The sequence below is a fragment of the Oreochromis niloticus genome, linkage group LG4 (assembly GCF_001858045.2).
Source record: "Oreochromis niloticus isolate F11D_XX linkage group LG4, O_niloticus_UMD_NMBU, whole genome shotgun sequence".
Lineage (NCBI taxonomy): Eukaryota > Metazoa > Chordata > Actinopteri > Cichliformes > Cichlidae > Oreochromis > Oreochromis niloticus.
The window spans coordinates 23,449,442-23,466,898 of record NC_031969.2 but is presented as its reverse complement, the minus strand read 5'-3'; the positions used below and the strand labels follow the sequence as shown (position 1 = coordinate 23,466,898).

General features: G+C 39.1%; 1 protein-coding gene across 1 annotated transcript; it reads left to right on the top strand.

Annotated features, from left to right (window-relative positions):
- Nucleotides 1-3,056: 3,056 nt before the first annotated feature.
- Nucleotides 3,057-13,937, top strand: LOC102083013 (myosin heavy chain, fast skeletal muscle). The gene is made up of 41 exons (XM_019357827.2): nt 3,057-3,074; nt 3,267-3,316; nt 3,410-3,632; nt 3,730-3,873; nt 3,959-4,115; nt 4,290-4,317; nt 4,395-4,506; nt 4,599-4,691; nt 4,780-4,843; nt 5,370-5,468; nt 5,559-5,662; nt 5,757-5,895; nt 6,002-6,120; nt 6,220-6,369; nt 6,454-6,624; nt 6,712-7,018; nt 7,152-7,225; nt 7,314-7,401; nt 7,490-7,607; nt 7,726-7,849; nt 7,929-8,065; nt 8,169-8,424; nt 8,622-8,864; nt 8,999-9,175; nt 9,285-9,430; nt 9,526-9,616; nt 9,720-10,109; nt 10,215-10,341; nt 10,469-10,587; nt 10,811-11,007; nt 11,090-11,273; nt 11,365-11,530; nt 11,664-11,788; nt 11,882-12,190; nt 12,278-12,481; nt 12,564-12,689; nt 12,777-12,947; nt 13,084-13,188; nt 13,279-13,374; nt 13,490-13,621; nt 13,813-13,937. The coding sequence occupies exons 3-41, from the start codon at nt 3,429-3,431 to the stop codon at nt 13,828-13,830; spliced, it is 5,814 nt and encodes a 1,937-aa protein (XP_019213372.1). The 5' UTR covers nt 3,057-3,074; nt 3,267-3,316; nt 3,410-3,428; the 3' UTR covers nt 13,831-13,937.
- Nucleotides 13,938-17,457: the final 3,520 nt, after the last annotated feature.

Below are 17,457 nucleotides of genomic sequence, written 5' to 3'. Positions count from 1 at the left end.
AAAATGTCCAAATATATCTTATTACCAAACTTTAATAGGTATACTCAACAACTGCCATAATAACATAACGTATTTTTTTCTGGATAGTATTTGTAGCCACGCTGCTCTATATATACAACTCTGGTATACATTTACTTGTGAGAAAAGCAAAGCAGAAAAAAGACGCACCGAAATCCAGTTAGCTTTTAAAAATATAAAAGTAAAGTAAAGTAAAGTAAAGTAAAGTGTGTTGTGTTAGTCCCCGAAGGGAAATTACTCCTCTGCATTTAACCCATTCACCCAGTGAAGCAGTGGGCAGCCACCAATGCAGCGCCCGGGGAGCAGTGTGTAGGGACGGTACCTTGCTCAGGGGTACCTCAGGGTAGCCGTTCAGTGGAGTCGAACCCCCGACCTTCCGATCATGGGGCAGACACTCTACCTACTGAGCTATCCCTATCCCCTGAAGTTGAATTCAAGGCAGTGCAAGTCAACATAAAACAGTGTCACTGATATAATACTGCAATGCTCACTCACATATAAGGCCACACTTGGTGGTGCCTTTCTATTCTGGATCATGCAGTACAGCTTACCTCAACTGAAAATGTGGACAGACCTCTAAGAAAATCTGATATCTCCCCCACAGCACATCTATCTATACACGCGTGCGTGCGTGCGTGTGTGTGTGTGTGTGTGTGTGTACATGTTTAGACATTTTTGTGAGCACAGGAAATTGGCATACTACTATACTTGTGGGGACCAACAATCCCCACAGTAAAAATGAAGAGTAGAAGAGGGTTTGAAATTGAAAACTAAAACTACTCCCCTGACACCACCTTGTAGTCTCCTTCAAATTACACCTTATGCACAAGATGTACTCCACCAGTGTGCACCTTCCTCCGCTCTTTAATGTCACCCTATGGTCATCCCTCTCCTTGAAATATCTGTTCACAACAGCCCTTTCCATTTTTTTTTACAAAGGCCACTACCATCTGCTTTTCTGCATTTCACTACTTAATACCATACCTACCCAACACCTCTTAATCAGATTGATTAATTGATTTCCAGGTTCAAACTCATGTTCCTGCCTGACACTTTATTAACCTCTACAACAGAATAGCAAGATGTGACAGAAGAAAATAATAACGAAGTGATGTGGATGAAAAGAATAGCAAGTAGGGCACAAGTATCAGGTCCAGTGTTCCATGACTTGAATGAAAACCACCTTGTTCCTCCTGAATTAAAGGTTCAACTAAAAGACACACTCTGCAGCATGCTGGAATAAACCCTACCAGAGAGGCTGAGGAGGGTTAGTTAGACAAGCACAATCTTCAGTCCCCCTTCCTAACCCTCTAAAGCTTAACCTGTTGCTGCAGGGTTTTTTTTAAAAGATCGGTAATTTCCACAATTCCTGAATCATTGGCTCAATTGAAAGAATTCCAACGCTTCCTGAAAGCAGCAACTCTGTAATTTTTTTGTGATATTAGGGTCATTACAGTAATCCCAGGCACCAGGATCCCCATGAAGGTAAAGGTTGGAAAAGAGATGAGAGAGTGAGTGAGTGTGATGAAGCTCTAAGAAAAAACATTTTGTCAGCCGTAATGTTTTTGCTGTTAGCTGTGTTGTTTTCTGTATTATTTGCTCCTGCTCCCATTGGTTTTAATGGGATAAATAGGGGACTACCACCTCTGAGTGAAAGGAATAAAGGGTGAACTTTGGGAAGATCAGCCAGATAAGAGGGAGGCTGACTATAATATAAAATATAAACCATTACTGGAGTTTATCAGAGTGTTTGATGGACTCTGCTAACATAAAAAATAAGCGTTTGAGAATGTGCCCCAGTGACCATAATAATACAGATAAATGATACTGTGGGAAATCTGGAGCTTCAGATTTGCTTTGGAATACAAGAATTGGCAGTTTCTCCTATGATTAAATTAGTGATTTAATTAATTATTTTACTTTTTCTTTTATTTGGCTTTTATTTATATCTTATGTAATTTTATTATATAGCTCCAATGTACAACATTTTGTGTCAGCTTTGGCTGTTTTAAAGTGCTTTATAAATAAAGGTGATGATGATGTTGATGATGATGATGATGATGATGATGATGATGAATATGATGATGATGATGTCCACCATTTGGCACTCTGTGCTTTTTGCAAATGAGTCATCCTGAGCACTTGAAAAATAAATATATCTATTTTTTGTGCCAACAACAAACCACTCCTCCTGCCCTTTGCTAGATTTATTTTTGGCCATGATAGTACCTCATGTTCTGCTAGAAAGATAGCAAACATTAAGCCAAGCCTGTGCAAGCTTTGGAAATAAAAGCTAATCCTTGCTATGATCCCAGATTTTCCCTTCCAGTAAGAATTTATCATTTAATTAGTTCATCAAAATGGTAAGCTAAAAGCTGTGCGCTCACTTCTATCTGCACAGAAATTAAATGTATTTATAACAAACTATTTTATAGTAATAAATTATTTAATATTATGTTCCCAGGAGCTATATATAACACCTGTCTGGCAATAACAGAAAGTCTGACTCTGAATTTTATATCACATGTCTTGGATTTTGATGTCCTGTAACTATACACCAGTGGCACTGCAAGTTTAAAACTGGCTATCAAAATATCAAAGATAGTTGGAAACACAGACAAGTTTATTATATACTGTATCAAATTAATATCGATTTATCTTCAAGAATTATTAGAATTAATAACCCACAAACCATCCAGAGCACTGTTGTAATTTACCACTAACTATATTGTTATTTTTTTTACATTTTCCATATTTATGAGCATAATCACTTGAAGGAATATATGAACTAAAATACATTGGCAATATTTTTTTCATTAAGAAATACAGCTATATTGATTGTTTTTAAAAGTATGTTGTATTAGAAAAGAAGGATTACATATGTAGTAAATGAAGCAAAATAATTAATTTATTTTTGACCATATCAGTATCAAGAAGCAAGGTGTCAGACATTCATGACCAAACTAAGGAGAGTGTAAATGCTGAGGAAGCAGAGACGTTGTCTATAAAAGCAGCAGCTCTGGACATTTGCTCTAACTGACAGGCATCTAAGGCGGGTGAGTACAGTAAAGCATTCAGCTACCATGTCTTATCTATTGTGTATTATATGCTCTAATTTAGTTTATGTTTTACATTTTTAAATATTCCGTTATTCATTTTTTTGACTGAGACTGAAAATTTTGCTTTTTGAATGGATCCTTAAACTGAAGCGTAAAATGTCCATTGATGTACCTTTACTTATTTTATAGCACCTTGACATACACAGGATACCAAGGAATTTCTGTTTGCATCAGCTGAGGTAAATTCCATGAATCAAAAAGAATGGATGTCAATTATGGGTTGTATAATAAGTACAGTATATGATTTATGTGTCAATCCATCATATTTTCAGTCTCCAATAAAGTGCCACCATGAGCACAGACGCGGAGATGGCGCAGTATGGCGCGGCGTCCATTTACCTCCGGAAGCCAGAAAAGGAGAGGATTGAGGCCCAGACTGCTCCATTTGATGCCAAGACGGCCTTCTTTGTGACTGATCCTGATGAGATGTATGTCAAGGGGAAACTTGTCAAGAAGGAGGGTGGTAAAGCCACTGTTGAGACAGACGGAGGAAAGGTAGATGAATAATCGATGTACTTTATCTGTTTATTAAATATATAGTGCCAAACTGTGAAAGCTGATGTTTTCTAAGTGATCTTTATTTTCTATTCAGACGGTCACTGTAAAGGAGGATGACATCCACCCCAGGAACCCTCCAAAGTTTGATAAGATGGAGGACATGGCCATGATGACCCACCTTAATGAGCCATCTGTGTTGTTTAACCTCAAAGAGCGTTATGCATCATGGATGATCTACGTAAGTTTTCACTTTGCTGTGTGTGAAATGAAAATATCATGCTGATCTGTAAATGTTTAAATGATATTTGTTCTCTATGATACAGACCTACTCTGGGTTGTTCTGCGTTGTCGTCAATCCCTACAAGTGGCTTCCTGTATATGATGCTACATGTGTAGCAGCATACAGAGGAAAGAAGAGGATTGAGGCTCCACCCCACATCTTCTCCATCTCTGACAATGCCTATCAGTTCATGCTCACTGGTAAGATCAATTCCCTATTAAAGCTTTTAAATGCATTTAGGACTTTGACTTAAACAGATGACCATTAATCACTGCGTGAAAAAAATTGTTTCTTAGCACATAGCTACTTATAAGTGATAGGAAATAAATGAATCCTAAGATTATTCAAGACATGCTTATATGTTTTTCTTTTAGATCGTGAGAACCAGTCTGTCCTGATTACGTGAGTATAATACAAACTACATTAAAAATCTATAAAAAACTTTAAGGCATTTTAACAATGTGTCCCATAATCCCCAGTGGAGAATCTGGTGCAGGAAAGACTGTCAACACCAAACGTGTCATCCAGTACTTTGCAACAATTGCAGCTCTTGGAGCTAAGAAGGCTGAGCCAACACCTGGCAAAATGCAGGTATATTCTTTATTCAGCACCAAAGTCTTTGTGACAAAAAAGAAAATAGATTTTGGAAGATCAGCTCACATAAACACAATATATTCTTGCAGGGCTCTCTTGAGGATCAGATTGTTGCTGCCAACCCTCTGTTGGAGGCCTACGGTAATGCCAAGACTGTGAGGAATGACAACTCCTCTCGTTTTGTAAGTGATTAAAACTGAGTTAATGTAAATACGCTTTTTACTACTTCCTCTCATGAAAGGCAGTATTAATAAAGATCTACCCCTCTAGGGTAAATTCATCAGGATTCACTTTGGCACATCTGGCAAGCTGTCTTCAGCTGATATTGAAACGTGTAAGTTTGAACCACAGTGCAAATTACAGTTATCTGTGATAGAAATGATATTTAATCAGTCACTTAAATGTATTCAAACACTGGGGAAAGAGAATCAAACTGATATGTCTAGAATCCCCCCCCCCCCCTCCAAAAAAACCTCTAAATATTATGTAACAGATCTGTTTAGTGCTCTTACAGCACATAAAGAGATGAGTCACTTAATTTCAGAAGAAGTAATTTTGTCTGTTGTGGTGGAACACACGGATGCATGTACAGTGTGGTTACACTATATATATAAGTTATATACTGTAACCCAGTAGTTATCATGTGTGTAAGTTTAAGTAGGAACATATTGCATCTTCACAGAACATTAAAGTATAATAAGGTATACTGTGAAGAACGTTATTAGTAAAGCAACAGAACTGAAAAAAGTTTCAAACACCCCCAATGACAGCCAAGAAAATGAATGGATGTATGATTCATTTTGCAGTCTTGACTGTGATGTCTCATGTCCACAGTGTCAAAATTAATGTGTTTTCCTTAGATCTGCTGGAGAAGTCCCGTGTCACCTTCCAGTTGTCTGCTGAGAGGAGCTACCATATCTTCTATCAGCTGATGACTGGCCACAAGCCTGAACTTCTGGGTATGTTGACAGGACAGCTAAATTTAAATTTTAAAACCATTAAAATCACATTCTGAGCAAAAAACAAGTTAACTTCATTTCTCCTTTCAGAGGCTCTTCTGATCACAACTAACCCTTATGACTATCCAATGATCAGTCAGGGTGAAATTACTGTCAAGAGCATCAATGATGTGGAGGAGTTCATTGCAACAGATGTAAAATCACATTTGACACAGAATCTTATATTTAACCATAAATATCTTCATTTCTTTTATTTATTAATAGCTGATTTCATGTTTTTTCTTGCAGACTGCTATTGACATCTTGGGCTTTACTGCTGAAGAGAAGTTAAGCATCTACAAGCTGACTGGTGCTGTGATGCATCATGGCAACATGAAATTCAAGCAGAAGCAGCGTGAAGAGCAGGCTGAACCTGATGGCACTGAGGGTAATTGACAAAATAATATGATTTTTATTGTGAAAACTTTGTATATTGGACAAATAATTGAAGTAAAGTGTATTTATTTGGTATTATATATCGTTTAATCCAACAGTGGCTGACAAGATTGCGTACCTATTGGGCCTGAACTCGGCTGATATGCTGAAAGCTTTGTGCTACCCAAGAGTCAAGGTTGGCAATGAGATGGTGACCAAAGGTCAGACCGTCCCACAGGTAATTTAAAAAAGGGAGACTTTTATTATCATATTATAATTATAAACATTATAGCTGTATTCATATGGTTTTGTATAATTATAAATTCTTGTTTGGCAGGTCAACAATGCTGTCTCAGCTCTGTGCAAATCTGTCTATGAGAAAATGTTCTTGTGGATGGTTATCCGTATCAATGAGATGCTGGACACAAAGCAGCCCAGACAGTTCTTCATTGGAGTGCTGGATATCGCTGGATTTGAGATCTTTGATGTGAGCACTTGAGACATTTCACCACATTTGTTAAACTTTAAATACTTTAGTGCCATGAAATTAGACATGTTTGTACTATTACAGTTCAACAGCTTGGAGCAACTCTGCATCAACTTCACCAATGAGAAACTGCAACAGTTTTTCAACCATCACATGTTTGTCCTGGAGCAAGAGGAGTACAAGAAAGAAGGCATTCAATGGGAGTTCATTGACTTTGGTATGGACTTGGCTGCCTGCATTGAGCTTATTGAGAAGGTAAACAGCTACTCTGGAAGAAATGTACATATGGCTGCATATGTTACCTCTGTTGAAATTTTAATATGACATGTGACATTTTCTCAGCCAATGGGCATCTTCTCCATCCTTGAAGAGGAGTGCATGTTCCCCAAGGCCTCTGACACAACTTTCAAGAACAAGCTGCACGATCAGCATCTTGGCAAGACCAAGGCATTTGAGAAGCCAAAGCCTGGAAAGGGCAAGGCTGAGGCACACTTCTCCCTGGTTCACTATGCTGGTACAGTGGACTACAATATCTCTGGCTGGCTGGACAAGAACAAGGACCCACTGAATGACTCAGTTGTGCAGCTCTACCAGAAGTCATCAAACAAACTGATGTGCTTCCTTTACGCAGCCCATGCTGGAGCTGAAGGCAAGAAACAAAAGTGCTCACAAATTCCAGTGTCCAGTACAGATAGCTACAATGTGCATACTGTAGGCAAATTTTATACTGTGAAAAATATTTTTCCAATTCCAATAATGAAATTTACTGTTTATGAAAACAGAGGCTGCTGGTGGTGGCAAGAAGGGTGGTAAGAAGAAGGGCGGTTCCTTCCAAACTGTGTCTGCTCTTTTCAGAGTATGTATAGATTTATATATATTAAAAAAAAATTAAATGCTTATTTTTAAATAGTATTAACCTATTATCTAATGATGCTGATCTACAGGAGAATCTGGCCAAGCTGATGACCAACTTAAGGAGCACTCATCCTCACTTTGTCCGTTGCTTGATTCCCAATGAGACAAAGACCCCAGGTAAAAACCCACACAGTCCTATTAACTGCAAAAATTACAGTAATAATATAGAAAAAGATTTGAAATGTTTTGCATTTCTGACTCTTAGGCCTTATGGAGAACTACCTGGTCATCCACCAGCTGAGGTGTAACGGTGTACTGGAGGGCATCAGAATCTGCAGAAAGGGTTTCCCCAGCAGAATCCTCTATGGTGACTTCAAGCAGAGGTGACAGAAAATTACAATATTAGAAAGGAAAAATGAATTCATTGTTGTTGTAAAGGGCAAACTTCAATATGATGGAAGAAAAATCCAAGTAACAACTGTAATTGTATCTCTCTTGAAGATACAAAGTGTTGAATGCCAGTGTCATCCCTGAGGGACAGTTCATTGACAACAAGAAAGCTTCAGAGAAGCTGCTTGGCTCCATTGATGTGGATCACACACAGTACATGTTTGGGCACACGAAGGTACACTTCATTATATTAATATACATTAACAAAACACTGTCCATTTGCACTTGTCCTTATGCTTTCATTGATTAAATAGGTGTTCTTCAAAGCTGGTCTGCTGGGCACTCTTGAGGAGATGAGAGATGAGAAACTGGCTGAGCTGGTGACCATGACTCAGGCTCTCTGCAGAGGATACGTCATGAGGAAAGAGTTTGTGAAGATGATGGAGAGGAGGTAACATTATCATACTAAACTCTATTGTATTCTCTTTTTTATTTCCTTCCTCATATTAAGATCCTACGACACTAAAAGTAACACTCTCATGTTTGGTTTTTAGAGAATCTATCTACACCATCCAGTACAACATCCGTTCTTTCATGAATGTCAAGAATTGGCCATGGCTGAAAGTGTACTTCAAGATCAAGCCTCTTCTGAAGAGTGCTGAGACAGAGAAGGAGTTGCAGAACATGAAGGAGAACTATGAGAAGATGCAGACAGACCTGGCTACTGCTCTGGCCAAGAAGAAGGAACTGGAAGAGAAGATGGTCGGCCTGCTGCAGGAGAAGAATGACCTGCAACTTCAAGTGGCTGCAGTAAGTAGCAGAGAAAAGTATATATTACAACTCTAGTTCATGTATATTAAAGTTAGATATAAAAGGACCACATGTTTGTCTCATCCTCTCATTATTTATTTGCTAAAACAAAAGTGTAGTTAAAATTACGATCAAGAAAAAACTAGGACAATATGACTCACAAATAATCTAAGTTGTGTGTTCAACATGTATTATAGGAAGTCGACAACCTCTCTGATGCTGAAGAAAGGTGTGAGGGGCTCATTAAGAGCAAGATCCAGCTTGAGGCCAAACTCAAAGAGACAAGTGAGAGACTGGAGGATGAAGAGGAAATCAATGCTGAGCTGACTGCTAAGAAGAGGAAGCTGGAGGATGAATGCTCTGAGCTAAAGAAGGACATTGATGACTTGGAGCTCACCTTGGCCAAAGTGGAGAAGGAGAAACATGCCACAGAAAACAAGGTTCAGTTCATATTGATTGTATTCTTAGTTCAAGTAAAGCATGTAATGTTGTTCTTTGAATAGACACCTTAAACGTTCAAATATTCAGCAAATTCTTGAACAAAATGAAACTTAATGTATACACATTATGTCAGGTGAAAAACCTGACAGAGGAGATGGCATCTCAAGATGAGTCAATTGCCAAGTTAACCAAGGAGAAGAAAGCCTTACAAGAGGCCCATCAGCAAACACTGGATGATCTCCAGGCAGAGGAGGACAAAGTCAACACTCTGACCAAGTCCAAGACAAAGCTGGAACAGCAAGTTGATGATGTAAGAAACTATAATAATGACGTGTTTGTTTTTAGTTTTCTATGGAAAGAAGTTTAGTACCAAATCATTGTCTTTCCAACCACTTGAATCAACTGACATGATTTTATAGCTTGAGGGTTCACTGGAGCAAGAGAAGAAGCTCCGCATGGACCTTGAGAGAGCCAAGAGGAAGCTGGAGGGAGATCTGAAACTGGCCCAGGAATCCATAATGGATCTGGAGAATGACAAGCAGCAGTCTGATGAGAAAATCAAGAAGTAGGGCTTTTTTTGTAAATAATTTTCTTTTCACACACTGCATTGCAATAATCATATGGACTATGATCGTAAAACCTTTCTTCTTCCACACCAAGGAAGGACTTTGAAATCAGCCAACTTCTCAGCAAAATTGAAGATGAGCAGTCTCTTGGTGCTCAACTTCAGAAGAAGATCAAAGAACTTCAGGTAACACTAACGACCAGTGTTCATAAAGAATATTGTTCATCATAATTCATAAACCTAATTAAGTTTAGGTTCTAATTGATAAATCCAAATAATTTTAAACTAGGCTCGTATTGAGGAGCTGGAAGAGGAGATTGAGGCTGAGAGGGCAGCTCGGGCTAAGGTAGAGAAGCAGAGAGCCGACCTCTCCAGGGAGCTTGAAGAGATCAGCGAGAGGCTCGAGGAAGCTGGTGGAGCAACAGCTGCTCAGATTGAGATGAACAAGAAGCGAGAGGCTGAGTTCCAGAAACTGCGTCGTGATCTTGAGGAATCAACTCTGCAGCATGAAGCTACTGCAGCAGCTCTCCGTAAGAAGCAGGCTGACACTGTTGCAGAGCTCGGAGAGCAAATCGACAACCTCCAGCGTGTCAAACAGAAGCTGGAGAAAGAGAAGAGCGAGTACAAGATGGAGATTGATGACCTCTCCAGCAACATGGAGGCTGTTGCTAAAGCAAAGGTGTTGACATTGTTTATAAAGAAAAGATTTTTTTTGTTTTGCATTTCAGGACCGCCAAAGCGGCTCATTAACTGTTAACATGAATATGACATTACTTGTTGACAGGGCAACTTGGAGAAAATGTGCAGGACTCTTGAGGATCAACTAAGTGAACTCAAAGCCAAAAACGATGAGAATGTTCGTCAGTTGAATGACATTAATGCCCAGAAGGCAAGACTACAAACAGAGAATGGTAAGTGATGTACAACAAAAAAACAGTCTGTCTCTGGAAATTTGTCATATAGAGGTACCTAAAAAGTGCAACCAATCAGTGGGTGAAATGAAACAAACTGGGCTTAATACATGGGTGTTATTTACAGGTGAGTTCGGACGCCAGCTTGAGGAGAAAGAAGCTCTTGTTTCTCAGCTCACAAGGGGCAAGCAGGCCTTCACTCAGCAGATTGAGGAGCTGAAGAGACACGTTGAGGAGGAAGTGAAGGTTGTAACTATTTTCTATCTTCTTTTATATTTCAGCACTTACTAATAAAAACAGAGACAAGTTTTAGTCAGTTACAGAGACACTCAGTAACTCTGAGACAGATTATCCTCTAATTTCTTTCTTAGGTTTTAGCTCTTAAATTTGTTATCCTCTCAGCATTAGACTTTTAAATTCATTTCAACGATAAAATATCGAAATCTGAAATCAACTTTCACTTCAACAGGCCAAGAACGCCCTGGCTCATGCTGTTCAGTCAGCACGTCATGACTGTGATCTGCTCAGAGAGCAGTTTGAGGAGGAGCAGGAGGCCAAGGCTGAGCTGCAGCGAGGAATGTCCAAGGCCAACAGTGAGGTGGCTCAGTGGCGATCCAAATATGAGACTGATGCTATCCAGCGCACTGAGGAGCTGGAGGAAGCCAAGTAAGTCATGATGCTTTCATTGTTTAAATTAGTTTATACAGTTGTTTCACTCTTGATCAATACAAAATTATTTTAACAACAGGAAAAAGCTTGCCCAGCGCCTGCAGGAGGCTGAGGAATCCATTGAGGCTGTGAACTCCAAGTGTGCCTCACTGGAGAAGACCAAGCAGAGGCTGCAGGGTGAGGTGGAGGACCTCATGATTGATGTGGAGAGAGCTAATTCTCTGGCTGCCAGCCTTGACAAGAAGCAGAGGAACTTTGATAAGGTAAAGTTTAAACATAACATCTGTCATCAAAGGAGAAATACACCCATTACAACAACTAATTATTTAATTAATTTATTTTTAATTAATCTAGGTCCTGGCAGAATGGAAGCAGAAGTATGAGGAGAGCCAGGCAGAGCTGGAAGGAGCCCAAAAGGAGGCTCGTTCTCTCAGCACTGAGTTGTTCAAGATGAAGAACTCATATGAAGAGGCTCTGGATCAACTGGAGACCATGAAGAGAGAGAACAAGAACCTACAGCGTATGCTTATCTTGTTATAGATCATATGGATATGATTCTAATGTTTATATTCATTTACAGCTTATGTTGTGGCAAAAACATTTGTATATATCAGCTCCAAGTACTCTAACTCTTGGCTGTGTTTGCTCTGTAGAGGAGATCTCAGATCTGACTGAGCAGATTGGTGAGACAGGAAAGAGCATCCATGAGCTGGAAAAGGCCAAGAAGACTGTTGAGACTGAGAAGTCTGAAATTCAGACAGCTCTAGAGGAAGCTGAGGTAATGTATTTTATAGAATCTTAATTTGTTTGTAATTAAATTTATAAAAGTATCCCTTCTCCAGTTTATCTTGAAATAACCCTTTAATTAAAGGGAACTCTGGAGCATGAAGAGGCCAAGATCCTTCGTGTTCAGCTTGAGCTAAACCAGGTCAAAGGTGAGATTGACAGGAAGCTGGCAGAGAAGGACGAGGAGATGGAGCAGATCAAGAGGAACAGCCAGAGGGTGATTGACTCCATGCAGAGCACTCTTGATGCTGAGGTCAGGAGCAGGAATGATGCCCTGAGAGTCAAGAAGAAGATGGAGGGAGACCTGAATGAGATGGAGATTCAGCTGAGCCATGCCAACAGACAGGCTGCTGAGGCCCAGAAGCAACTGAGGAATGTCCAAGGACAGCTCAAGGTGAGTTGGTAGATCATTTGTGTGTGTGTTTTTTTTTATTAACCTAAAAGCATACAGTGATAATATCTTTTGTTTGTTTGAAATCAGGATGCCCAACTGCACTTGGATGATGCTGTCAGAGGACAGGAAGACATGAAGGAGCAGGTCGCCATGGTGGAGCGCAGAAATGGTCTGATGGTGGCTGAGATTGAGGAGCTGAGAGCCGCTCTGGAGCAGACAGAGAGAGGACGCAAAGTAGCTGAGCAGGAGTTGGTTGATGCTAGCGAGCGTGTTGGACTGCTTCACTCTCAGGTTGGTGTTCATTACTTTACAAGAACTTTGAGACATCAGAGAGTGAGAATCACATCATTAAAGTTGTTCCTTTTTCATTCAGAACACCAGTCTTTTGAACACCAAGAAGAAGCTGGAGTCTGACCTTGTCCAGGTTCAGGGTGAGGTGGATGATGCAGTTCAAGAAGCAAGAAATGCTGAGGAGAAGGCCAAAAAGGCTATCACTGATGTAAGTTAGTACGTTACAAGCCTTCTTTTCTTTTCAAAATTCTTGTTCATGCTTGATCAATAATCCCAATGCCACCCATAATTTCAGGCTGCCATGATGGCTGAGGAACTGAAGAAGGAGCAGGACACCAGTGCTCATCTGGAGAGGATGAAGAAGAACCTGGAGGTCACAGTCAAGGACCTGCAGCACCGTCTGGATGAGGCAGAGAACCTCGCCATGAAGGGTGGCAAGAAGCAGCTCCAGAAACTGGAGTCCAGGGTATGTTGTTCTTGAATATCATTCAAATATTTAAAAAAAAAACCACTTTTATTCCATCACATGAACTCCACCCATTTTCTTCTATTCTGTACTCTTAATATTTATTAAAAGCTGATTATTTATCATGGCATTAAAGGTCCGTGAACTGGAAACTGAAGTTGAAGCTGAGCAGAGACGTGGAGCTGATGCTGTTAAAGGAGTCCGTAAATATGAGAGGAGAGTGAAGGAGCTCACCTACCAGGTGATTACACATTTACCTAAATATTTATTATATTTAAGTTCCTAAATTCTTTCGTCTTTAGCTGTCAGTAACAGTTTGTTATCTATGCAGACTGAGGAGGACAAGAAGAATTTGGTCAGACTTCAGGATCTGGTGGACAAGCTGCAGCTCAAAGTCAAGGCTTACAAGAGACAGGCTGAGGAGGCTGTGAGTAAAATGTTTTGTGATCTTTACATATGGAATGCACAACTTCATAACTGAAATATGTCTCATATATGACCATATATATTTTTTAAATAAAACATATTCTTGCACTGAACAGGAGGAACAGGCCAACACCCACATGTCCAGACTGAGAAAGGTCCAGCATGAGATGGAGGAAGCTCAGGAACGTGCTGACATTGCTGAATCTCAGGTCAACAAACTGAGAGCCAAGAGCCGTGATGCTGGAAAGGTAATTCATGTAATTCATTTTACACAAAATTTACGGTTGTTTAATGGAGTTGTTTGATATAAGAGCTTTATATTATTAATTTTCTGTGAATTGAAGAGAGAGTGTAGATACTGTAGTTACAATGTAGAATGAATTGTTTTAATGTTGATAATATGTGTTGAATAATTTTAACTTTCATTACTTTTTTTCAGGGTGAAAGTGCTGAATAAGACACATTCTTTTGGAACTTTTTGGCAGTGTTCATAAAATATGAACTAACTGTGAAATTGTCTGCTTATGATGTAGTAATTCAATAAACCCTTTCATTATGATTTCATGAAATGTAAAGAGTTTAATTTATTCATTATTCTAAAAAAAAAAAGTCACATTCACATATACAATTTTTAACACAATAGGTTCTTCAGAATAATTGTGATTCATACCTACAGGACATCGTCCTGTGAAATGAGGACAGCACTTTTTCCTTAGTGTTCTCCCTTCTTGTGTTCAGCATTAGTGATGGCAGTGTTAAGTTAACCTTTAAAAGAAAACACATTTCACACAAACCAAGATACTTTTAATATACATTTTTCGTAATGCCTGATGTCAGCTCACTCTTTGCAGCTATAACAGCTTCAGCTGTTCTGGCTTTCCACAAGTTTTAGGAATGTATCTATGGGAATTTTCAACGATTCTTCCAGAAATATATTTGTGAGGTCAGACAATGATGTTGGATGAGAAGGCCTGGTTCACAGTCTAATTCATTCCAAAGGTGTTTAATCTGGTTTTGGTCAGGACTCTGGCAGACCAGTCAAGTTCTTGCACACCAAATTCCCCCATCCAATTTGTGCACTGACACTCCATCATGTTAGAACAGGAAAGGGGCTTTACTAAACTGTTCCCACAAAGCTAGGAGTATGAAACTGTCCAAAATGTCTTGGTGTGTTGAAACATTTCACTGGAACTAAGGGGCCAAGGCCATCGTGTGAAAAATAACTTCACACCAGTGCGATTCATCTCTCATCCAGAACATATGAACACTGCCACAGTGTCAGCATGCTTTTCTGCATCTTATGCATTGCATTGTGCCTGGTTATGTAAGGCTTAGTGCAACTGCGTAGCCATTAAAACCCATTCCATGGAGCTCTCTAAACACTGTTCATGAGCTAATCTGAAGACCACATGAAGTTTAGAGTGTTGTAGTGACTGACTCCAGAAAGTTGGTGACCTCTGTGCACTATGCGAGACCCTGCTTTATCAATTTATGTGGCCTACCAATACATCGCTGAGTTGCTGAGGTTCCTAATCACTTCCACCTCATTATAACACCACTAACAGTTGAGTGTAGAATATTTAGTAACAAGGAAATTTCACTACTTGTTGCACAGGTGGTATTCTATAATGCTGCCACGTTGGAATTCACTGAGCTCCTGAGAGAGACCCATTCTGCAAATGATGATAATAATGATAAATGATTGGAGAAGAAGACTGCATGCCTAGATGCTTGATTTTAAACATGTGTTGCCATGGAAGTTTTTGAAACAATTGAATTCAGTGCTTTGGGTGGGTAATTAAAAAATTCTCTGTAGAACAATATGCCATTTAGCATCTTTAGCAAGTTAAACATTTTAGGCTAAATATTACCACAAATTCACAGTCAAAAACTGATAATGCCTGAGATTGACCTTTTACATCCAATCTATTTACAGTTATAAAAATATTCCTTCAGACAGAGCTGTATATATGTGTTTATATTAAAATGTCCAAATATATCTTATTACCAAACTTTAATAGGTATACTCAACAACTGCCATAATAACATAACGTATTTTTTTCTGGATAGTATTTGTAGCCGCGCTGCTCTATATATACAACTCTGGTATAAATTTACTTTTGAGAAAGGTAAAAAAGACGGACTGAAATCCAGTTAGCTTTTAAAAATATAAGTTGAATTCAAGGCAGTGCAAGTCAACATAAAACAGTGTCACTGATATAATACTGCAATGCTCACTCACATATAAGGCCACACTTGGTGGTGCCTTTCTATTCTGGATCATGCAGTACAGCTTACCTCAACTGAAAATGTGGACAGACCTCTAAGAAAATCTGATATCTCCCCCACAGCACATCTATCTATACACGCGTGTGTGTGTGTGTGTGTGTGTGTGTGTGTGTGTGTGTGTGTGTGTGTGTGTGTGTGTGTGTGTGTGTGTGTGTTTGTGTGTACATGTTTAGACATTTTTGTGAGGACAGGAAATTGGCATACTACTATACTTGTGGGGACCAACAATCCCCACAGTAAAAATGAAGAGTAGAAGAGGGTTTGAAATTTTGAGCTGGAGGTAGACTAATTACTTGAGGAACCCAAGTAGCATGAGATGCAGTGCCAAAAACTAAAACTACTCCCCTGACACCACCTTGTAGTCTCCTTCAAATTACACCTTATGCACAGGATGTACTCCACCTGTGTGCACCTTCCTCTGCTCTGTAATGTCACCCTGTGGTCATCCCTCTCCTTGAAATATCTGTTCACAACAGCCCTTTCCATTTTTTTTAGAAAGCCCACTACCATCTGCTCTTCTGCATTTAACTACTTAATACCATACCTACCCAACACCTCCTAATCACCTCTGCTCATTTTTATTTGTCAAAGTCTGATACAATCAGCACTCTCTCCCCAGGAACACTCGCTACCACTTTCTCCAACTTACTCCAGAATTCCTTTTTCTTTTCTAACTGACATCCAACTTGTGGGGCATATATACTGACAACATTCAGAATCATCCTTTTTTTTTTCCAGGTTCAAACTCATGTTCCTGCCTGACACTTTATTCACCTCTACAACAGAATAGCAAGATGTGACAGAAGAAAATAATAATGAAGTGATGCGGATAACAAGAATAGCAAGAAGGGCACAAATATCAGGTCCAGTGTTCCATGATTAAGGATGAAAACCACATTGTTCCTCCTGAATTAAAGGTTCAACTAAAATACACACTCTGCAGCATGCTGGCATATACCCTACCAGAGAGGCTGAGGAGGGTGATGCCCACCATTTGGCACTATGTGCTTTATGCAAATGACTGCAGTTTCATCCTGAGCACTTGAGACACATGTGAAAGGTTCTGGAGAAATAAAACTTTGGAAATAAAAGCAAATCCTTGCTATGATCCCAGATTTTACCTTCCAGTAAGAATTTATCATTTAATTAGTTCATCAAAATGGTAAGCTAAAAGCTGTGCGCTCACTTCAATGTATTTATAACAAACTATTTTATAGTAATACATTTTTTAATATTATATTTCCAGGAGCTATATATAACACCCTTCTGGCAATAACAGAAAGTCTGACTCTGAATTTTATATCACATGTCTTGGATTTTTATGTCCTGTAACTATACACCAGTGGCACTGCAAGTTTAAAACTGGCTATCAAAATATCAAAGATGCTTGGGCACACAGACAAGCTTGGTATAAACTGTATCAAATTAATATCAATATATCTTCAAGAGTTATTAGAATGAATAATCCCCAAACCATCCAGAGCACTGTTGTAATTTACCACTAACTATATTGTTAACATTTCTTACATTTTCCATATTTAGGAGCATAATCACTTGAAGAAAAATACCAAATAAACTACAATAAATTGGCAATAGTTTTTTCACTAAGGAATACAGCTAAATTGTTTGTTTTTGAAAGTATGTTGTATTAGAAAAGAAGGACTTCATATGTGGAAAATTAATCATAATAATTCATTTATTTTTGACCATATCAGTATCAAGAAGCAAGGTGTCAGACATTCGTGACCAAACTAAGTAGAGTGTAAATGCTGAGGAAGCAGAGACGTTGTCTATA

Coding starts and splice junctions, on each gene's coding strand:
- LOC102083013 (XM_019357827.2), top strand. CDS start 3,429: ATGAGCACAGACGCGGAGATGGCGCAGTATGGCGCGGCGTCCATTTAC. Junction 6,625..6,711: donor GCATTGAGCTTATTGAGAAG/GTAAACAGCTAC, acceptor ACATTTTCTCAG/CCAATGGGCATCTTCTCCAT. Junction 8,425..8,621: donor TGCAACTTCAAGTGGCTGCA/GTAAGTAGCAGA, acceptor CATGTATTATAG/GAAGTCGACAACCTCTCTGA.